This window comes from Phocoena phocoena, chromosome 19 (assembly GCF_963924675.1).
Source record: "Phocoena phocoena chromosome 19, mPhoPho1.1, whole genome shotgun sequence".
In the NCBI taxonomy this organism is placed as follows: domain Eukaryota; kingdom Metazoa; phylum Chordata; class Mammalia; order Artiodactyla; family Phocoenidae; genus Phocoena; species Phocoena phocoena.
Genome location: NC_089237.1, coordinates 44,195,277 through 44,218,069, shown reverse-complemented (window position 1 = coordinate 44,218,069; position 22,793 = coordinate 44,195,277). Strand labels below are relative to the sequence as shown.

Below are 22,793 nucleotides of genomic sequence, written 5' to 3'. Positions count from 1 at the left end.
TGCATTGTTGACAAGGCTTCCTTCCCTACAGAAGGCTACATCAGTGTCTGCTTGCTTTGGCTGTGTGAGTCTTGTTGGAAGACTTCACTGATGAAACCACGCCATCTTGATACAATGTCAGGACTGCCTGCCCAAAGAGGGCTGCTGGCAGCCTACCACCTCCTTGATTTACCCTGGGAGCAAAGCAATTTTTTTCTTTTTTTGGGTTCTGGAGGTCTAATTGTGTGAAAGGCAATAACAAGGTGAATCCCTAGAAACATACAAACAGAGTTTGCTTTAATGGTAGTTAATTTGTCTCTTAGGATGCTTTGTTCCTTCCTCTTTTTAAAAGTAAGTTCAGGTGAAATTCCCTGGCGGTCCAGTAGTTAGGACTCCGCCCTCTCACTGCTGAAGGCCCAGGTTCACTCCCTGGTCAGGGAACTAAGATCCGGCAAGCCATGGGGCGTGGCCAAAAAAAAACAAACCCCAAAACAAAGTAAGTTCAGATTACTGGGGTCATAAGTTGGACTTTGGGAGCCTTTGCAACTCATATACTGTACTGTCTCTGGAAATGTCTGACTGCCCCAGCCGCCAGCCAAGGCTGAGAATAGACTGAGCCGGGCCCTATGAGGGCGAGCTCTTCAGGAACGTTGTTCGGTTTTCAGGGAGAAATCATCTTTTCCTTCACCTCAGTGAGACTGTGCCCTAGCCTTTGTGCTCCTGCCTCAGCTGGGGCCCAGATGAAAGCCAGCCTGTGTTTATCTGGCAGCCACATGGGCTTATCCAAAAGCAGTACGGAGAGGCAGTCTACAGGAAATGCAAATGCCAAGCGAATGCATCTATAGCTTGTGAACATAAAGACCTTCAGTTGTTTGTGTGGATAGGTATTTTCTAGTTTTTATTTTCCCCACCCAGGCATCTGTGCTGACTGAAATATTTGAGCCGTAGTAATAGTTGAGAGCAAATTGTGCTACAGATAAAGACATAGATATATTTTCAGCCAACATGCTACTAATTAACTTGTGTATCTGTCTAAGCCTGGACCACTGTTGCTCATGTCCGATGTCGCTGGCATCTTCCTTGAGTGAGTCGACTTGTGTTCCGTGACCTTGTTTTTCTGTCATTGCAGTGTGAGTGACTGCCTCACGCTGTGCTGATGCTGGTCTGCCATGCTAGCCTGTCTACCAGGGCCAGGTGACCTGTCCTTGCAGCTTCTTTCTCACACGCAGATGAACACTGGACTTCAGAAATGTAAGTAATCTGGATCCCAGTGAAGGATGTGACCCTTTATTTTTTCCCTACATTTGAGCTATACCAGAGGCACATTTGGGGTACACTGACCATGAATTTTGGTACCTCCAAGATATTCTTCAGCACAGACATCAAGAAAGCAGCTGCAAAACTTGTCAACATTGTGAGACACTTCTCTGATCAGAGAGATCCTCTTTTTTTTAATTAATTAATTTAGTTAGTTATTCTGTTTATTTGGCTGGGTCGGGTCTTCACTGCAGCACACAGGATCTTTGTTGCGACGCACGGGCTCAGTAGTTGCAGCGCACGGGCTCCAGAGTATGCAGGCTTAGTTGTCTCGTGGCATGTGGAATCTTAGTTCCCCCAACCAGGGATCAAATCTGTGTCCCCTGCATTGGAAGGCGGATTCTTAACCACTGGACCACCGGGGAAGTCCTGAGAAATCCTCTTAAATACTAGAATTCCCCAGTGTGTGTCATCTTAATTTTAATTGTTGCTGATAGCTATCTGTTAAGCAATAAGGCTATAAGGAGTTTTACAGGATATATATATCAAAGAAGTGTTTCAATTTGAGCCCCCATGAGGAATTGAATGAAAACTCACAGTCCAGACTACTTACTGTATCTCTGAGACAAACTGTATCCACTGTTCTGTTGTTTTGAGCTCTCTGAGCACTCTCTGCCATGGAAATAGTTCCCTTTGGCTTTGCTGTCTGACTTCTGAGCTGTGGCCCTCAGTTCACAGCAAGTAAAGAAGCTTCCGCCTCCAGAACGGATAGGAAGGTAGCTTGCTCAGTCTCTCTGGGCGTGTTCCTGTTAATATACTTGCTATAAGACGGAGTTTTTGAGAACTGTTAGATTCCTGTCTTACATTGGCTGGAATTGGGGCTTTATACTTTGTATTTTCCCAGATTCCTACCTTCTATCCCTGTACCACATCATGTGCAAGGAAGAGAGTCTATTCCTGGCTTATTACCATGTACGGCATCTTCAAGTGTGAAAATGGCCCTAAATTTGGAATAGACTTTCCTTTCAGAGCAAAAAGGGAAAATCAATGAGGCATCTAGGCTTACCCTTTAATAGAAAAGGAGCTTCAGCACCTTATCTGAGTCCTTTATGACAGAGGTTGGCAAGCTTTTTCTGTAAAGAGTCAAATAGCAGATATTTTAGGCTTTGTGGATCATCCCATATGGTCTCTGTTACACGTACTCACCTCTGCCGTCGTAGGGCACAGGCAACCGTAGACAGTATGTAAACAAATGAGTGTGGCTATGCTCCAGTAAAACTTTCTACAAAAGCACAGCAGCTGGGTTTTGGCTTGCAGGCTATAGTTTGCCGCCCCCTGCTCTGTGAGATCATCTTCAGAAGTTAAAAATGGTCTGGCCTCTTGACTTCTTTTCTTTGAGGGAGAGTAAGACTCAGAGCCTGGCTAGTTCTAGAATTTGGCCAGTGAATCCAACTTGGCGTCATGACAGAGCTGAAGGTGACAGTCTTCCTTCTGCAGCTGCTTGACACAATAGGCCGGCCCTGCTGTCCCAGCTCCTCCCCAGCTTTTCTCTTACTAAAGGATAATTGGGTGAGAAAGTTGTCTGGGCTCCTTGGCCACCCAAATCTGCATGCTCACTGCATTGTGACTGGCTCCAGACTTCCAGGCACACAACTGGGGAGGGAGTGTGCTCGGAAGCATGCAATAAGATAACAAAGAGCAGCTCGCTGTCTGTCTTCTAGGTTCCTTAGCGCACTCTGACGGCTTCGCCCAGAGATGTCCTGTCAGGGGCTGAACTGCTTGGGAAGAAAGGCAAGTTGGCAGCTTTATCTTAGTTGCTGACTTGGAACCTTCACGCCCTTCTCCCCAAAGCAGTCCCCAAGTAGCCTCTGCCAACCACTGTCCCAAATCTATATTCAAGAATTGAGGTATGGGGCTTCCCTGGTGGCGCAGTGGTTGAGAGTCTGCCTGCCGATGCAGGGGACATGGGTTCGTGTCCTGGTCCGGGAAGATCCCACATGCCGCCTGTGCTCCGCGACGGGAGAGGCCACAACAGTGAGAGGCCCGCGTACTGCACCAAAAAAAAAAAAAAAAAAAAAGAATTGAGGTATCCTTTTTCCTTGGTTTCAGGCTTACCTGTCCGTTTAGGGGACAGTGTATTTGAATCCCTTTGACTCTCTTGTTGCTCTCCTTAACTACACCTAAACTTTTGCAGAGGAGAAAACCCAGTGGTGTTTTTAAGCCCACTTACTTTCTTCTTTCCTCTCCCAAAATGTGTAAGAAAAAAAAATCCTGGGACTTTCCTGGCCATCTGTGCTTCCAACTGCAGGGGGCGTGGGTTCAATCCCTGGTTGGGGAACTTAGATCCTGCAGGCCACACAGTGCGGCCAAAAATTTAAAAAAGAAGAAAATCCTGTCTTGTGACTTAGCTCTTCGCATTAAGCATTTACCATTAAGGTGAGGTAGAGTATAAGCTGTCTTCTTTGGAAACCAGCAGCCAAGGAGCTGCTCAGAGCCCAGGCCTATCAGCTGTAGAGACCTTAAAACCAGTTTTGTAACTGCTATTCAGCCTTTCCCTGCCCCCATCCTAGGGAGGGTCTTAAAAGGTGCTCAAAACACAGAACTCTGTATCTGGTGAGGGGATGGGGTACTGATATTTATAGCTTAATATATGTTCGGTTTTTTTTTTTATTGTTAACATCTTTATTGGGGTATAATTGCTTTACAATGGTGTGTTAGTTTCTACTTTATAACAAAGTGAATCAGCTATACGTATACATATATCCCCATATCCCCTCTCTCTTGCGTCTCCCTCCCACCCTCCTTATCCCACCCCTCTAGGTGGTCACAAAGCACCGAGCTGATCTCCCTGTGCGATGCAGCTGCTTCCCACTAGCTATCTATTTTACATTTGGTAGTGTATATATGTCAGTGCTACTCTCTCACTTTGTCCCAGCTTACCCTTCCCCCTCCCCATGTCCTCAAGTCCATTCTCTACATCTGCATCTTTATTCCTGTCCTGCCCCTAGGTTCATCAGAACCTTTTTTTTTTTTTTAAGATTCCATATATATGTGTTAGCATACGGTACTTGTTTTTCTCTTTCTGACTTACTTCACTCTGTATTGCAGACTCTAGGTCCATCCACCTCACTACAAATAACTCAATTTTGTTTCTTTTTATGGCTGAGTAATATTCCATTGTATGTATGTGCCATATCTTCTTCATCCATTCATCTGTCGATGGACATTTAGGTTGCTTCTGTGTCCTGGCTATTGTAAATAGTGCTGCAGTGAACATTGTGGTACAGGACTCTTTCTGAATTATGGTTTTCTCAGGGTATATGCCCAGTAGTGGTGTTGCTGGGTCCTATGGTAGTTCTATTCTTAGTTTTTTAAGGAACCTCCGTACTGTTCTCCATAGTGGCTGTACCGATTCACATTCCCACCAGCAGTGCAAGAGTGTGTAGCTTAGTACACTTTATATTGTAAGAGTCAGCTCAAGGCAGGGGAGATGGGTCTGGGGTCAGGAGAGGGCATATGTGGCTTCTTGGCCCAGTACTGTCAGTCACCTGGCTAATCCCTGTTCCCCAGGCTTGAGCTGCCTTACGTACAGAATCACAAGGTTGTTCCCTTGAAGCGCCAACATTTTCTCTTCTCCCCTTCCTCTTCTACATGTATAGGGGGATGTGATGCATTTTCCAACCTAGAAGTGTAATTTGCCATATTTCAGGCTGGATTAAAGGGCATCTTGCGTCTGGGTGGGTCCTGCACTTGGTAGAAGACCACCGTTGTGGTTAGGTGGATGCCCTCCTAGAACTTTTCTCGATTGTTATTCCATAATGTCACTTGCTTTGAGAGACCTCAGCCATTTTGGAACTTTGTACTTGCAAAGTCTATTTTCCTCTGACCCATCTTCTCCCAATTCCCCAGAAAATGTGTTTTTGAACATTTTTTTCTTCATTAACCCCAAACCTCTGCTCCTAATTTTCCAGCTCACAGGTATATAGATAGGGTGGCCTGGTAAATATTTCTGGGTAGAGTGGTTGAAATGACCAAAGATCCCTGGTCGTCAAATCATCTTTTAGACAGTTACTGTGACCTCTTTCATTGTAGAGTTTTGGGGCCTAGGGCAAGTATCGAAATTAATTTTTTACTACTTCTCTGTATGCTTATGTGCCCCCTAGTGGAAAGACCTGGAAATGGTGAATTGGCCCAGTGACTGGATGAACTACAGAGAAATATCAGAAACGTTAGCTAACGTTTGTTGAGCACTTACCATATGCCAGGCACTGTCTTGAATATTTGTATGCATGTTCTCATCCATTCCTCAGTAATTCCATATGGGAGACTCTCTTATCTTTCTTTTCAGGATGAGAGTGTTTGTCAATGTCTCGTTACTATTCAGTGACTAGGCTAGAACTCACACTTGGGTCAGACTCCAAAGCCTGTATTTGACACACACTGCCTGTGTCTCTCCGCAGGTTAGAGGTTCCTGCTGCATAAGCCACCCATGTCTTTCGATCTTCAAAACAGAAGGATAAACAGGGAGGTCCTTGCAGGGAAGCCTGGATTCAGGGAGATCCCCCCAGTTCCTAGAATAGACAACAGTGCTTTCTGTACTACATGTAATGCTCAGACTCAAGTCCAGGAGGTATTGCAGTTAGTGCTTCCATGGTCAGGTTACTTTGTCCCATCTGTGGGCAGACTCAACCAAACCTGCTATCCTTGAATAATAACTATTGACAGTCATAGTTCCTGTTCACAGAGCATTTCCCATTCATTGGACCTCTTGATCTTAGTAATTCTGTGAGGTAGGACAGCAGGTATCATCCCTGTTTATAAATGAGGAATGACTGAGAGAGAAACTGAGTGGTCAGATAATAAAGCCAGTGCTTGAATCTGGATCTCTTTTTTTCTAACCACAGAGTCTCTGTTCTCTACACTGCCTTATGTCTCGATTAATGACACCACTGGTACCAGATATTTAAATAAGTTGTTTACAGAGCTGTAGTATCTGTGTTAGCTGTGCATTTAGAGGAAGATGATGCAGAAGAAAGAAAGGCTTCAGGGTGCCTCTGTGGGGACTGAGATAAAGTACTGAGGAAAACTTGGCTATTTTTTAAGGGTTGGGCTGAAATCTGGTACATGACGTGGGTGGTGTTGGATTCCCAGAATGTGGCCTCTTTCTTGTCCAATATGCTCCTCTCATCCTTGAGATTCTTCCTTAACATACTGTAGCCTGTGTCCACCCTTCCCAACCCTCACCTCATCACCACTGTCAACATCAGTGGAGGCAGGACAGAGAGAACTAATCGGTGTAGTGTCCCACTCCATACTTCTGACTGAGGCCAAGCCATCAATACCTCTGCCTCTGCTAGAAAAAACCAGCCTTAGAGTTGATATTGACTTGGAGCAAAGGAGCTCTATTATTCAGCAAGCCGCTGTCCCAGTCTCTCTTCCCTGACCTTCAGAGAGAGAAGCCCATCAACATGGAGGAAAGCTCTTCCAACGTGGAGGGGTGGACCTTCCTTTCCTGTCCGAACTGAAACCCAGCAGCTTCAGACTCCCATGATTCAGCCGAGTCCCGGTTGCTCAGTCGGACAGTACACTTACCAGGCACTTGCTACGTTTGCTCTGGGTAAGGAGAACACTGAGCTATAGGAACGCACTTACCAGGCACTTGCTACACGTTTGCCCTGGGTAAGGAGAACACTGAGCTACAGGAACGCACTTACCAGGCACTTGCTACACGTTTGCTCTGGGTAAGGAGAACACTGAGCTATAGGAACGCACTTACCAGGCACTTGCTACGTTTGCTCTGGGTAAGGAGAACACTGAGCTATAGGAACGCACTTACCAGGCACTTGCTACGTTTGCTCTGGGTAAGGAGAACACTGAGCTATAGGAACGCACTTACCAGGCACTTGCTACACGTTTGCTCTGGGCAAGGAGAACACTGAGCTATAGGAACGCACTTACCAGGCACTTGCTACGTTTGCCCTGGGTAAGGAGAACACTGAGCTATAGGAACGCACTTACCAGGCACTTGCTACGTTTGCTCTGGGTAAGGAGAACACTGAGCTATAGGAACGCACTTACCAGGCACTTGCTACACGTTTGCCCTGGGTAAGGAGAACACTGAGCTATAGGAACGCACTTACCAGGCACTTGCTACACGTTTGCCCTGGGTAAGGAGAACACTGAGCTACAGGAACGCACTTACCAGGCACTTGCTACACGTTTGCTCTGGGTAAGGAGAACACTGAGCTATAGGAACGCACTACCAGGCACTTGCTACACATTTGCTCTGGGTAAGGAGAACACTGAGCTATAGGAACGCACTTACCAGGCACTTGCTACGTTTGCTCTGGGCAAGGAGAACACTGAGCTATAGGAACGCACTTACCAGGCACTTGCTACACGTTTGCTCTGGGCAAGGAGAACACTGAGCTATAGGAACGCACTTACCAGGCACTTGCTACACGTTTGCTCTGGGTAAGGAGAACACTGAGCTATAGGAACGCACTTACCAGGCACTTGCTACACGTTTGCTCTGGGCAAGGAGAACACTGAGCTATAGGAACGCACTTACCAGGCACTTGCTACACGTTTGCTCTGGGCAAGGAGAACACTGAGCTATAGGAACGTCACATGTCTTTGATCAGTCACACAAGAGTACAGTGGCTGACCAGGGCAGCTTGTAATGGAATTCTGGCACCTTGAGTTTAGGGAAGATCTTTCAGTGATCCCAGACTCTTTTGGTGTCTTCTTGTCCAGGAGAATGTAAAACCGGTCAGAAAATGGCCCCACTTTGTCGAGACTGAAGCCTATTAAGGGTCCTCCTTGCCAGCTAGTGCTGCCTAGTGGGCAGGAGACTCCAGGCCTCTCTGCCGCCCTCTGCTTCCTGCCTTCAGTTGTCACTGTCACATTCATCCTTCTAAATCAGTCCTTCTTCAAATCAGTCATCTTACAAACATTCCGTTTATGAATGGAGCAACTATTCTGTACTCAGTAAATAAAGCAGAGCCTTAAATATGTGGGAGTGCCTACTACGTTCAAGGCATTGTGCCCGTGTTTGAAAGCAAACCTTTTCCTTTCTGTACCCTTTTTGCTAAGTTCTGCCTCGGCGAGCCTGGGTCCGGATCTCTCTGCCTCTTCTGGACTTGAGCTTTCTTTTCTTGCTTCCAAGAGCAGCGGTTTCTAAGCAGTTGCTGCCCGCCAACCAGCAATGTCACCTGACGCAGGCCGCTGTGCCCTTTTCCTGCCAGCACACTCACTAGACTACTTCTGTTCCAGCTGATGCCCAGCGACGTGACTTTGAATGGGGTCTCCTCTGGGCCAAGCCAGCTGAGGCCACAAGCCAGGCATTTGGCCAGCTCAGTCCTTGGTCTGCCCTGGCTGCCCCCTAGAAGGGGAGGAAGTGGGGAGGGAATCAGCTAGCCGAGCCAAGGCTCCCAGCCAGTCCCTGTTTTTCTGCTCTGGGCAGTCTGTGTACTTACTCAGCAAGCCTTTATTAAGCACCTTCTGTGTATACTCAGGGGAGACCCTCCCCAGAGAGAGGGAGAAGGGAGCAGAGACCCCTTGCCAGGAGCCTGGCATCCTTAAAGAGCTCTTGTTCTCAGAACCTTTTCCTTTTTGATGGAAGCACGACATCCGCTGGAGCCCCCTGATGGGAGGCAACTGGAGATGGGAACAAAGAGACTGTTAGCATTAATGAGGCCCATTGAGCGGTGTTTCCGCAGTCTCCAAAGAAGGCAGGTTTTTCCTCTTTCATTTTGGAAAGTGACAGCTCACAAGGGCCGAATACAGACTATTTTTGGCTCTCAGGACTTAAAGATTCTCTGAATCCTTTCTCCTCACTTCCCTCCCTGCTGCCCTGTCATTATTGTCACCCCCACAAGGAAATAAATAAAGCCTTTTGATCTTCACCCAGTCAGGCTTAGAGTAAGCTGTAAACAAAAGTGAACTTGTGACTTGGGGATGGGGAAGGGATGTTGGCAGCTTACTCCTCTGCCCCTGAAAAAGAAGCATCCTGTCTGCTGCGCCAGGATGCCCACCCAGTCGGCACGGTGCCCCAGCTGCCAAGGCAGAGAGAAAGTTGATGCCTCACTGGCAACCGCAGACTGTAGAGGAGTCATTCTGGGTACCCTCTTCCTCAGGGTGTCATGGGGCAGGGACTGAGTGGCCCTGACAAACAGCTTAGAACCTTCAACCCCCAGGCCAGGATGGGCTGGTAGGAACTTGGAGAGAATTCCATGTGAGAATTGGCCAAATTCTGGCTCTCTAAGATAGAGACTTTTGCAAGTTGCTCTGCTATTCTGATCTTTAGTGACCTCGTTTGTTAAGTGGGAATACCATGATAGTACCTGCGTCCTAAAGCAGTAGCAAGGATTCGTTTGAGACAGCCTGTCCTCAGCACGAGGCCTGGTCCATTAGAAGTACTCACTCAATGTGAGCAGTGCTTGTTTTTGTGGGGGCTGAGGCCGGGTCTCAGTGGAAGACTAGAGATGACAGCTTAGTTCGCCCTGCCCCTCAGGCCCTCAAATAGGAAATCTAGAAGGGCTGGTTGGCTTGGCACTGATGAGCTCCGTCTCCTTCTTTGCTCTCCTTCCCCTTCTCTCTCTAGGGGACACTACACAGAAAATGAGAACTGCTCACTATCCTACCCCAGCCGAATTGGACGCGTATGCTAAGAAGGTCGCAAACAACCCACTGACTATAAAAATCTTCCCCAACAGTGTGAAGGTTCCCCAGCGGAAACACGTTCGTCGTACTGTGAACGGCCTCGACACATCAGCCCAGCGCTACAGCCCCTACCCGACTCAGGCTGCCACCAAGGCAGGCCTGCTTGCCATTGTCAAAGTGCCAGCCAAAAGCATACTCAAGGACTTTGACGGCACCCGAGCCCGGTTGCTCCCTGAGGCCATCATGAACCCCCCAGTGGCGCCCTATGCGACTGTGGCACCCAGCACTTTAGCCCACCCCCAGGCCCAGGCTCTGGCCCGCCAGCAGGCCCTGCAGCACGCACAGACCCTGGCCCACGCCCCTCCCCAGACGCTGCAGCACCCTCAGGGTATCCCGCCACCCCCGGCGCTGTCCCACCCTCAGAGCCTCCAGCAGCCTCAGGGCCTGGGCCACCCTCAGCCCATGGCCCCAACCCAGGGCTTGGTCCACCCTCAGGCCCTGTCTCACCAGGGTCTCCAACACCTCCCCACTCCCTTGCTGCACGGAGGCCGGAAGATGCCAGACTCAGACGCCCCCCCGAATGTGACCGTGTCTACCTCAACTATCCCCCTCTCCATGGCGGCCACCCTGCAGCACAGCCAGCCCCCGGACCTGAGCCGCATCGTGCACCAGATCAGCCAGTTCTGCCAGACGAGGGCCGGCGTCAGCACTACCTCAGTGTGCGAGGGCCAGGTCGCCAACCCCAGCCCCATTAGCCGCAGCCTGCTCATCAGTGCAAGCACGCGGGTGTCGACCCACGGCGTCCCCACACCAATGCCTTCCTGTGTGGTCAATCCCATGGAGCACACCCACGCGGCCGCAGCCGCACTGCCCGCTGCGGGCCCTGTCAACCTGCCCACGGGCATCTCTCGAGCCCCCACTGGCTACCCTAGCGACCTCAAGCCAGTCGCCTGGAACCAGCACCAGCTGGCCCACCTACAGCAGATGTGCAGTGAGGCCGGCGGGACGCCGGCCCCTGGCCTGACAGGCAAGCATGCGGCAGGATGCGAGTTGGCGGGGCCTGGCTTTGTGGGCAAGGCCCCTGCCTACCCGCAGGAACTGTGCATGGCGCAGGCTTTCCATCTGAAGCCACCCCTGGAGAAGCCAACCCCGTCCCCACCAGTCAACGGCCTGGCAGCCCCACTGGCCTACCCTAACGGTCACTACTTCCAGCCCCTGTGGAACAACATCCTGCCCACTCCCAACAGCGACAGCTCGGGGTCTCAGGACCTCGCCATGCCGTTCCACAGCGGGCAGCCTGCGGGCGCACCCCTCGACTGTGCGGCAGCGGCGGCTGGGGCCCACTACCGGGCGGGGACCGGGGGTGGGCCGGCGGCAAGCCAGAACAGCCTGGTGCAGACAGTGGATTACCTAAGCGGGGATTTCCCGCAGGCCTGCTTCCGAGACCAGAGCCTGGCCGTGCTGAGCAAGGCCCACCGAGCCCCTGGCAGCCGAGCCCCTGATCCCACAGATAGTCGAAATCTTCATATTCAGCACCCTGGGTATAGATAGGTAGCCCTGGTGCCCTCCACAAGCTACACATCATACGTCACCCTCCTAGGTTTAGTCTTACTTTTGAGTAATTGGATAGTTTCAAAGTTTCACTGCTCCAACGTGATCATTCTTAGATGTCTAAGAAAGGGAGTTTAGTGGGATCTACTTGAGGATGGGGGGGGGGGGTCCTCTTTGCTCTCATCTTCCCCTCTACCAGCCCCAGCAACTTTTGGGTTTATGTTGGGACCTCATCCCGACTTCAGGCTTTTCTCTCCAATGCCTGCCTGTCAGTGCAGTTCTTCCCCCCACCCCCACCTCGGCCATTTCCCACTAGCCCCCTTTTGTCTGTTCCTGCACCTCTCACTGTTTCTCTTTGGACTGAGGTGTGGGCTAAGGGAAGGGCCCCCTAGGTCAGGTGGCTGTCAGTGCCCAGCCACTTAAGCTAGGTCTCTCCCTGTCTGTCTCTCTGGGACTAAGAAGCCAGACCTCCCAAGTGCTCTGAAAGCCAACTCCTTGTTTACCCAAAGACCTCAAATCAAAACTGACCCAGTCTGCATCTCCTCCCAGCCCTTCTCCTTTCCTCAAGGCTTTGTTTTACATCTGCATTGATCCCAGAGCCACTGCACTTGTCCTTGCCACACTCCTCAAGGGCATCCTGCACGCATGTGGCCATAGCCTTGAGACCAAGGGGAAAAAAACCCTGTGTTTGGATTGATACCTTGGTTCCTGACTCCCTTTCCCTGCCTAGAGAAATGCCGAGACCATCCAGCATACCCAAGATCTTTCTCGCTGCTGTCTCTCTCCTAAGTCATCTGCTGCCCTCATCCCGCACTCCCCCCTCAAAAAAAAAAAAACCCAAAACAAAAAAGTCTTTCTTGAGGGATTAGGTAGTAGGTATGGGATGATCACATTGGAGTTTGGAATTAAAAACACTGAAAAAAAAAAAAAAAGTGCATTTGGTTCTCTCTACCCTGGCTAAGAATATTGCTCTACGCTGTAAGTTTTAAACGTCCTGTTTCTGTATGAATGTAGTGTGGGTTTGAGTAGCAATGTGTGTGAGCGGCCCCACAGGTGCATTCACTGTCTAGTCACCTTTCACAGCCCCTCAGTTTAACGAAGAAGAAAACACAAAGCCTTAAGCTCTTTGAATTCTCCTTTACCAAATGAGCATGGTTCTAACAGCTGGAGATGGGCCTCTTGGAAACAGCCCCCTTCTGCCCCTCGCCCTTTCTTCACCCACTCCATGCTCCAAGTCTCATTCCCAGGTGACAATTAGTTGGCTAGAAATTTAAAACTTTTCTGTAACTTCAGATTATGTTTTGTTGTAATGTTTTGCACCCTTCTGTTAAAGATGCATAGTTGTTGGGCTTTTTTTTTTTTTTTAAACCAAATAAGCCCTACCCTTTCCTCTTGTCTCTGGGGAATGTGAGCTGATTTTTATTTAAGATTTGGGGTTTTGTTTACTATACTATCCACTGTTCTTTAGCCAGAAATTCTCTAGTGATCTGAAGCAGTGTGACTGAAGACCAGTTTTTAAATTATGTGTTGGCAAGTTGCCTTATATTTAAAAAGAGAAAAAAAGAAAAAAATGCCTGATTGTGTTATGCCAAATGATAGCAACATGAAGTCCTAACTCATTGTTCCCAGTGGTTTTCCTGCCGTCTGTGAACACTGGCACCTCCCTGTCCTGAGCCCCCAGGAGTACCTGCAGCTTCTGGTGCGATGCCTTCTCCCTGTGTGTTGGCCACCATCTCACCCAGGGGCCCCTTCCAGTTCTCGCTTCTCTGAGTTAAATTCTCTGAATGAACACCATTGTCTCCCTTTATCCCTTGCTTGATCTCCAAACCAGATATTTTTGCTGTAATTTGTTCCAATGCCTCCCCCCAAAAGGTGAGCTGCCATTTTAGGAAATTGGACCAGACACCAACTTGGGGGCTTAAAATCAAACCTCAAACCCATCTCTTCCTGTGTAGGGGTGCAAGCCTCTGAAGCTCTCACTCCCACCCCTAGTCTGCATGGAAAATGTACTGTGACCCCCCCCCTGCCCCCCATCTACCCTCGCCTTTGGTGTGAGATGTTTCCTAGTTCACCCTGAGCCCCTCTCCCCCTCTGCCAGCCAACCCCCAACCAGCAATAAGGGTCCAAGCCAGGGCCTCCTATCCACACCCCCTGCCTCCATTCCACACTGCCCCTAGAAGATACCTGGATCCTCACGCCGCCCACATACTGTAGCATTCATTCTCCAGCTCCTTCATCTTCTCACCTGTGGTGGTTTATGGGTGTGATGGGGTTTTTAAGATTATCATAAACCAGTAAAAAGAAAAAAACTCACCTTTGATCTTGTCCTATTCGTTTAATGCTGTCAGTGTTTGAGATGACCTTTCTTAACGGTTTTTAATGTCTTAAGAGAATTTCTCATTTTTAAGGGGACCCCTATAGTATTTGTCCCCGTCAGAAGCCCTCCCACTCCATTATCCCAGACCAGGTGTGTTCAGTCAGCCCCTGGAGGGCACCTGGCTGACTGGCCCTCTCCCTAGGCAGGGCTGCAGGGGGCTTGGTGGGATTTGATGGTTAAGTACGGTTCGCTACCCCTCACTGGAGGTCCAGTTCAATGTAATGCCACTTTCACTCCAAGGACTATCTGTCACTGAAAAACGGGGACCTGGTTTGCTAATAAGCCAGCTTAAGACTAAACGACCCTTCCCCCCACCCCACAACCTTCTCCCACCTCGAACATTTTGGAATTTGAGGACCTCTGGCAGGTGGAAGTAATAGGTGGTGTGATCTGTAGCATGAGAAGTGGTCCTCTTGGGGGTTTGAATCTTAAGGGTTGAGTACTGATGGGAGAACTTTCTTCTGTCTGCAGGGGAAAAAAAAAATCCAAGAGCTATTTACGTCCCCTCCTCCCTCTCCACTTTCTGCTGCGTTTGGGTCTGGGCTAAGATGTGATGGAGGGAAGGAAAGATCCCACAGGTTGTGGGACTCAGTGAGGGTGGAATCAGATGATTAGGTGGCTCGAGTTGAAAGCACCCTCCTGAGCATGCCCTTTTCTGTGGGGTGCCCTTTTGTGAAGGTGCTTTGCCTCCTTTACTCCTCATCCCATCCCTGTGAAAGAAAACCCTCTTCTGCCTGTGTCAAATGAGACCTACAGTCAGCCTAGGGTCACAGGGCTAGACAGAGCAGATGGTTGAGTTGAGCCCAGCTCACGCTGTGAGGCAAAATCTGGCCTGAGTTCCACAAGCAATTATGACTGTCTGCAAAGGCAGTGCATGAGGGCTAGGCCTGGGCATGGGTCAATCGCAATATCCACTGCAGGGAACTGAAGGCGGCACTAGCCGCCTTTGTGAACCTACCGCCTGGGATGGTGCAGTGGCACAGTGCTGCCAGCAGAGGGAGCCCAAGCTTGATCCAGGGGTTCTGGCTTCTCTTGGAAGGCTTCTGCAGAAGAGTGGTTCTACCTGTTGCTGCGTGAAGCCCGTGCTTAGGTGAAGGCATTTCCCCTGCTAGAGCCCATGGTCGGTCTTCTCTACCAGCTTCCAGGCTTCACAGTACCACGACAGTTTAGATGAAAGAGCCATCTTTACTTTCTCAGCAAGGCAGCCAGGGCTTCATCTCTCCCTAGATCAGTGAATTTGACCTTTTGAAGGCTAAGTTGGTTAGTTCCCTGGGCTGGCTGTCTCAGGCTCAGACCTTTCCCATCACCTTCTGATAAGGGCTCTTTTCACCTGAGTCTCTGGGAAAGTAGAAAAGGCAGGCTACAGCCCTTGAACCTTCTCCGTACTAAACAATACTTCCCATACACTGGGCCTCTTCTCAGGGCCAGGCAAGAGTAAGGCACTTTATGCTGATGAGTTAATCTTTACGAATCTAGCAGGATTACTTTAATCTTACCAGTAAGGATGCCCCATGTAGCTAAGTAACTTGCCAAAAAAGCAAGCACAGCAAGGATCCAAAATCAAACCTACTGCCAAAATAAAAGGAAGCTAATCTTCTAGTGACTGCTGGAGCTTAAAACAGAATCCAGTGACGGGGGAAAAAAAATCCAGGCCCTGCCCCAAACTAGCTGAAAGATCACTGAAGTCAATTCACTCCTCTGTTCCTATTTCACCAGTCAAATGTGGATAATCACAGGTACCTATTGAGGCCTGTATGAAAAGTAAGTATGGATGAGAAAATTTCAAGGCTCCTGTGCACAGTTTAGGAGTCCCTGGGTGTGGGCTGGGCTTTGGAGTTAGACTAACATTCATAAAGCACTCACAGACATCCCTCAGTATCCACAGGGAATTGGTTTAAGAATCGCCAGTGGATACAGAAATTCACCAAGTCCCTGATATAAAATAGCATAGGCTTTTTGCATGTAACCTATACACATCCTCTGGTATACTTTCATCTCTAGATTACTTACAATACCTAATACAATGTAATACTATGTAGATTTGCCCATGAGTGGCCAAAACCTTTTGCTTTTTTAACTTTCTGGAACTATTCCCAAACATCTCCAATTCACTGTTGATTGAATTCGAGGATGTGGAACCCACAGATACAAAGGACTGACTATTTTTACTGGGAACATGCATGGTCTTCACCACAGCCCACGAAGATAGGTCCTTTTATTAAAAGCTATTTCACTTGACTGTTGTATTAAATAATGCATATAAAGTGATTACCAGTGTCTGCCACATCAAAAGTACTCAATAAATGGTAGCTATTATCATTAGACCAAGAAAGACCTGCCTAGAGCACCGGCACTAGTCCTTTGTGGGGTATCGATCAGAGACTCTAAACCTTATAAAACGTCCAGAGCCTGCACCTCCCTCCTCTAACCACTAGAGGGCGGCAGCGGGCAGCTGTCCGCCACACAAAGCCTAGTGCAGTCCCTCTGTCTTCCACCAGAGGGCGATGCAGCAGGGCAGCTGGATCCTGGGACCAGAGCCGTTGCGGTCCCTGACTGGTCCCTTGACTTCACAATTGGGCCCTGAGCAACCCAGATGAGTCAGGCTGGAACCAAGGTAATAAATACAAGTCAGGATTTATTAAAAATCAGGGCTCCCCTGCTGTGCCCTCCTGGCACTAAGTAAATAAATAACCAGAGGGGACACAGCTGGGGAGAGGAGACATCAGATCTCAAGACAGATTCTTTAACTACCCCTCAGTTTCCCAACTCCCCCTCCCCCCCTATGGCTCTTGGGACATAGCACCAGCAGGCACCTCAGTCCCTGGAAGAGTGTGGCCGGCACCAAGGCATGTCTGCCCTGATCCTAGGCAACAGGCCCCGGGATCGCTTGTTTCCAAGCCCTTGATGACCCTAAGACCTGCTCTTCCCAGAGGCCAGGGCTGAAGCACCAAAAGGAGGCACCTGAGGGTGGTAGGGAAGGAGGGAGGGGGAACAGGGTAACAGAACCTAGGCAGCGGAAGCGCTGTAAGGGGGTCCGGCCCCCTCTCCAGGCTCAGCCTGCCTGATGGAGGTCATTTCCCACCCCCCTTTTTCCTATAGCTGGGTCTGCTCTCAGCCGAGGATCTTTCGGGGCAATTCAACAGAGGCACGGATGAAGACTGCATCATCCCGCACATAGTTTCGCTTGCGGATATCCTGGTGGGAGATGAACTTGGGGTAACCAAAGCCCAGAGAACTCTCATCCAGGGAGCCCCGCCAAGTGCCTGGTTTTTGGAAATTCTTCCAGTTTGGGTCAGGGTGAAAGGTCTCAGTGACATGCTGTGGCTTAGCCAGCCCAGGGTCGCTCTGATCCAGCAGGGAGAAGGTGACGCGGCGGGCAAAGGGCCACTCAAGGAGATTGTCAAAGGCACCTGGCAGCACGCGAATGTAGAGCGAGAGATGTGTACCCTCACCACTGCCATTGCCATTGAGGAATGCAGACACCTGCAGCTTGTAGCCATACTTATGCGTGTAGAAGGCGGGGCTGAAGCACTCGAGGTTGGGCTTGGCTTTGGCCTCCTGCAGCCTTCGCCCGTAACTGCTGATCTTCCAGATGAGCACGCCATCACTGCCCACGGAGAGCTCCTCCAGCTCTCTTCGCAGCTCCTGCAGCTCTTGCCGTTGCCGGCTCACCAGGGCACACATCATGGCCAGATGTGGCTTCACGCTCTCCTCCACGTGCCGTGCCATTGCCAGCTTAGGGCACTGTTGGCAAAGCCCCAGGCCATGGGGGAAGAGAGGAGAGTTAGTCGGGGCAAGTTCAGGGGAGAGGGGAGGAGCAGGTACAGGGCAGTGGGCACCCGGCTCTGAATGAGGGAGGTAGAGGGCTCTAGGAGGAGGCTGGAGCCGGCCAGCAGGGGGAGGGCTGAGGCTTCAGAGCAGCACAGCAGGGACCACTAAGGGCCTATGTCTGAGGTTTCAAGGACCAAGAAGAGAGCTGACAGGAAGGAAGAGAGGCATCTCACCCTGTGCTTGCAGCCGGAGTCTTTGAATGGGCACAGCACCAGGGCAGTGCTACAGCTGTCCTTGAGGTGGCCCGGCAGATCCTCCCGAGCCATGGTGCCCACGCCACACTGGTTGGGGCACGGCACAGGCAGCCTCGGGCACTGGTACTGGTGGCTCTAGGGCCGCAGAGGCAGAGAGAAGCAGTCAGTAGCCTGACTCCCTGCTACCTGCCCTGCGGCCCACAGCTCAGGAGGGCCTCACCTGGATGGTGTCAAAGACAAACTCCTTGGTGCAGTAAGTGCAAGGCTGGGTGCGCTTGGGGCACTCAGAGGTGGCATGCTGGGCCAGGAGCCGCCGCATCATGCGGGCCCCGCATTTGTTCTCACAGTACACACTCTCTTGTGGGCACACACCTTCGTGGCTCTGTAGAAACACCAGAGGGGCTGAGTTAAGGGATCCCTGGGCCACCAGGTGCCCCACTCTCCCTCTACCCTCAGCCAGGCCCCACCCACCTCAAAGGCCTCCCCGCTGAAGTCACAGCCACAGAACTCGCACTTGAGTCGCCTCTTGGGGCAGTCGTGCTGCAGGTGCGCGGGCAGATCCCGGCGGCTCAGCTTGGCGGGGCAGCGGTTGGGGCAGGGGACTACGTTGAAGCTGCAGGTATTCAGGTGGCCCTGGTGGGAGGGGCCACAGTTAGTGCCTGCCCAGGGAGGGGCAGCCCCCCCACCCCGGCCCCTTCAGAGCCTCACCTGTAGGTGGCGAAGTGGCCCACTCCAGCGGCAGCCCTCCTCACTGTGGATGCAGCGGATAGGCAGGCCCAGTACCTGTACCTCCAGCTCTGGGTCTGGGTAGATCTGGGGACAAGGAGGCGGGGGACTGGTCAGGGTCAGAGCCTGCTACAGTCCCCAGTTCCCACCTCCTCCACCCCAGATAGCTTAGCTCTCTACCTTAGAGCCAGTAACAGCCCCTCGGTGTAAATTCTCCTCTGTGCCCAGGGATAAAGAGTGCAGCAGGTGGTCTCTGCTCTAACACTAGATTCCAGGGTCCCCAACACGCTGGCCCAGGACGCTCCCTTCGGAGCGGCAGCCAATCAGCCTGCTCAGCCCCAGGCAGCCTCCACACCCTTTGCTTCCTTCCTCCTGGTACAGGGGTCCTGGCCCTCAGCCACAGGGCTGGCCAGCCACCCAAACGGGAGGGGACACTTCTGGTGGGCACAGAGCGGTTCTGTATACCCCCACAGGCTGGGCATTGTGCCTGCCCTCCAGGGCAGACTCGGGCCTCATCTGCGAACTGGCCTGGTGGGAGGGAACAGGCCACGTCAGTAGGGGTGCCTGATTCTACGGCACCGGGTTGACACTGGCCCCGAGCCCACTGGCTGCAGCAGCTCCAGCCTCCACCGAGGGCAAGAGCCTGTACCTGGCACAGTGGACTCACCTTGGCATAGTCCAGAGGAAGTTGATCCTCAGGGCACTTGAAGACTCCTTCACTGTGAAGGGGGAAGGGACAGGGTCAAGGCGCCATACTATGAGAAGAGAGATCCCTGGGCCCCATCCCCTCAACCAGGGTAGCCTCCTTCCCTCACCAGACCGGTTCCCAGGTTCCCAGGCAGCCCTACCGGAGAGGGAGAGTAGAGGCCTGAGGGTACCCACTTCTACAGGACCACCAAAGATCCCAGCTCCTGTCCCGGGGAGGGTGGATTTGGGCCCAGTGGAGACAGAGGCAGCTGCTTCAGACAGCATTTGGCCAACAGGTGGCAGCTGGCACCCCTCCCCCAGGATGGCAGCTGGACGGCGAAAGGAACAGGCTGCCTAGCCACCCAGTCCCCCAGGTTACTTTTCATTGGCTGGGCTGAAAGCTGTTGGGGGAAGGTGAACACGGATGGGCTGAGGTTAAGCGCCGGGGCTGCCCAAGCCCCTGCGAGGGTGCCCAGCCAAGAACCCAGGGCAAAGGTCAGCTTGGGGCCACTTTACCCCAACTCTCCCCTCCTCCTATGTGGGTGTGTCTTCTAAAGCAAAGAAAAGGAAAGGCTCGCTCCAAGGTACTGTGTTTACACTCCCACCCAGTTCTCACAACCTGCCTGAGAAGGGGCTCAGTGTCTCCATTTTGCAGATGAAAGAACTGAGGCTCACGGGTGAACTGGACTGTCTGTCTGATTCCACAGCTCAGATAGTTTCTACTACGCTGTACACAGAAGAAAGGCCAGTCCAAGAAAAGTGTCCAGGCAAGCATAGCCAAGGCTCTGGTCACAGCACGGCAGGCATCTGAAGCCTGCTGCCCCTGTCCGCTGCCCTCCCTCTCCTCCACCAACCCCACACCAGGCTGTTAGCACTCAAGGAACCTGTGGCATGCCTCCTTCTGCCAACAAGGCCTCGCCGACCCTAGCCAGGACCAGTCACGCATGCCTGGCGCGGCCTAGGCAGGGCAAGGGCTCACCCAGCAGGACTGAAGACCCTCAGGCACGGCATTTCTGGCAAGTCTGAGTCAGGCAGGTGGGAGGCAGGCAAGGATGAAGGCGGAAACAGAGGCTACATGACAGCCCTGTCCACGATGGCACTTGGCAGGACGTGGGCAGTCCATGCCCCAGGTGCTCAAAGGATTTCTAGCACCCACCTCCTCCCCCTGACCCCACGACTACTACTGGGCATGCTGCCAATGCCAATAATAATACATGCCCAGGCACTGAGGAGGTATGCCGGTGCCCACAGGGTAACCAGGCTTCCTGGACCAACCTGAGTAACAGCGCTGGCAGGAGAAGGGAAAGAGGGGTGGGCCGTGGGGGAGGGGTCTGCTTGGCTGCTTCAGGAATGTGCTGACTTAGTGGTTTTGGAGTCAGGGAGGGGACTGAGGCAAGTCCCCAGGCTTCAGGCAGAAGATTAGCCTGGGCAGCTTGGGGCCCAGCCAGGACAAAGGTTCGCCCAGTGCCACGGACACCCTAGCTGGTAGGGTGGGAGGCGCAGGGCCTGTCCCACCATCCCTTCCCTCCCGGGCCTCAGCGTCAGAGTTCAGGCGCCAGCCGAGGTGGGGAGGCAAGGGCAGAGACTGCTCCAGGCCGTGCAGTGGAGGCCCAGGCCCAGGGGAGAAGACAGGATGGGGGGAAGGGGCTGTGGGAGAGGAAGAGGGGATTTCCGGGAGGGGGAGGGGAGAAGCAGCAGAGAGGGACAGAAGAGGGAAACAAGCCTGACAGCCCCCTCCCCCGTTCCTTCCCCGAGGCAGTCAGGGTGGGTCAGCTGAGGAGGGGAGAGGCTCAGCTGGCCTCATCTGGAAGCCAGAGGGCTGGGGAAGAGCACGGGAGAAGACAATGGGGCTGTGTGTAGGTAGGGGAGTGTGTGTACACTGAAGGGAGGAGGGAGGCGGGTGAGGGAAAAGGAGGAGGGGGCAGCACAGCAGCTTGTGCAGGAGCATATGTGAGGGCAGGACCGGCCCAGGCTGCGGGGAACCGAAAACAAAGGGCCTGCTGAGATTTCCGCCGGGCAAGGGGCTGCGGAGGACGGAGGGACGGAATCCCAGAGGTGCTCTCCCAGCCTGCGCCCCACGAACCCTCAGCAAACAGCCTCCTGACACAGGGCACTGGCTGACCCAGCCTTCCCCGGTGCTCTTGGCCCACGACCTCCCCACGACACGGGGCTCCCTCTTCTTGCCTCCCCACACCCAGGACTGAGCAGGTCCCAGCGTGGACAGGAGACTCAGAACACCGCAGGGCGCCCAGAACTCAACGAGTGCCCAAGAGCCCACGGAAGACCTGGGTCGGGAGAGCGCACGGGGCGTTCAGTCACACCCAGGGTGCGACCCCCTCCCCCTCACGACTTCTAGACCACTCGCAGTACCCAGGACCCCCAGGGGCAGGGAGGGACATCCAATGGGTTCCTGTTTCAGGGAAGATGGGGAGCGTCGTAGACCTCCCTCTATCGTGCGACCACAAGCAGGCCGGGCTTACACCCCAGTTAAGCCTTTAGGTAATTGTGCGACCGTGGGCAAGTCGCAGCCTTTCTTTGAATTTGAATCTCGTTTCCTCATCTGTGAAATGGGAGAACAATAGGTGCCGTTCTCGGAACATCCGAAGAATCAGAAAAGCTTAAGATGTGTGAAAGCTCGGAGGCTTAAGGTGCTGCGCGGGGCACAGGGTTTTGTCCTCCTCTTCCCAGGATTCAAAGTTCAAGGGTGAAGCCGTTCTGGCTCTCAGGTGAGGGGGAAGGGCCGGCCACGGATCAGGAAGGGCGTCCTTTCCCACCTCCACCCTGCGGGAAGGCACGGAATTCTTCCCACCTGGCGCGTGGCACGCGGGACCCTACGGATCAGTGCGTGGGGTCCTCCCTCGGGGCCTGACGTCACTGCCGCCCTGTGACGTCACGGTGGGCGCCCCTGAGGTCACGGGGCCGCAGCGCAGACAAAGGCCCGGCGTGCCTCCGGCCTGGGTCCTCCCCCGGCGGCGTGTCCCACCCCCACCGGCCGTCCCCTGCTCCCGCCGGGCCGCACCTGAGGAACTCCTGCAGGCAGGTGTCGCAGAAGCGGTGGCCGCAGGTAGAAACCTGCACGGGCTCGCGCATGGGCTTCCCGCACAGCGGGCACAGCAGCCGCCGCTTGGGCTTCTCCAAGAACTTGTAGTCAAAGCCGGGCATGGCGGGCGGGCACGGGCAAGCGGGGCCGGGTTCGCGGCGGCCCCACAGCCCGCGCCTCGCTCCAGCCGCGCTCCCGGCTGCGGGCGGCGCCGACTGGCAGCCGCGGCCTGCGCCCAGCCCTTGAGCTCGCCCGCCGGAAGAGGGGGCGGGGCCGTGCCCGCGCGGTCCTAGTGCCCGCCTCGCAGGGCTCCCCACCCACCCGGCGTTGCGGCAGCTTCGGGGTCGGCACTCAGACAGGCTCTCCCTCTCCAGGAAGCAGGGTCTCCTCTTTATGCTTGGGAACAGAGATCGAGGCCCCGCTACTCCCCAGGGCCGGGGGTGAGCTCTGATGCTGGATGGGGCGGAGAGCCTCGGGGGACGGGCCG

At 52.8% G+C, this 22,793-nt stretch overlaps 2 protein-coding genes across 2 annotated transcripts; one reads left to right on the top strand and one right to left on the bottom strand.

Moving 5' to 3' along the window:
* Positions 1-1,148: 1,148 nt before the first annotated feature.
* On the top strand, positions 1,149-11,451 carry FAM222B (family with sequence similarity 222 member B). The gene is made up of 2 exons (XM_065897647.1): positions 1,149-1,230; positions 9,842-11,451. Exons 1-2 carry the CDS (start codon positions 1,149-1,151, stop codon positions 11,449-11,451), a joined length of 1,692 nt encoding a protein of 563 aa, XP_065753719.1.
* A 4,992-nt stretch (positions 11,452-16,443) lies between these two features.
* Positions 16,444-22,517, bottom strand: TRAF4 (TNF receptor associated factor 4). The gene is made up of 7 exons (XM_065897089.1): positions 22,286-22,517; positions 19,247-19,298; positions 18,562-18,666; positions 18,325-18,486; positions 18,074-18,235; positions 17,833-17,988; positions 16,444-17,572 (listed from the first exon to the last, which is right to left on the bottom strand). The coding sequence occupies exons 1-7, from the start codon at positions 22,426-22,428 to the stop codon at positions 16,940-16,942; spliced, it is 1,413 nt and encodes a 470-aa protein (XP_065753161.1). The 5' UTR covers positions 22,429-22,517; the 3' UTR covers positions 16,444-16,939.
* Positions 22,518-22,793: the final 276 nt, after the last annotated feature.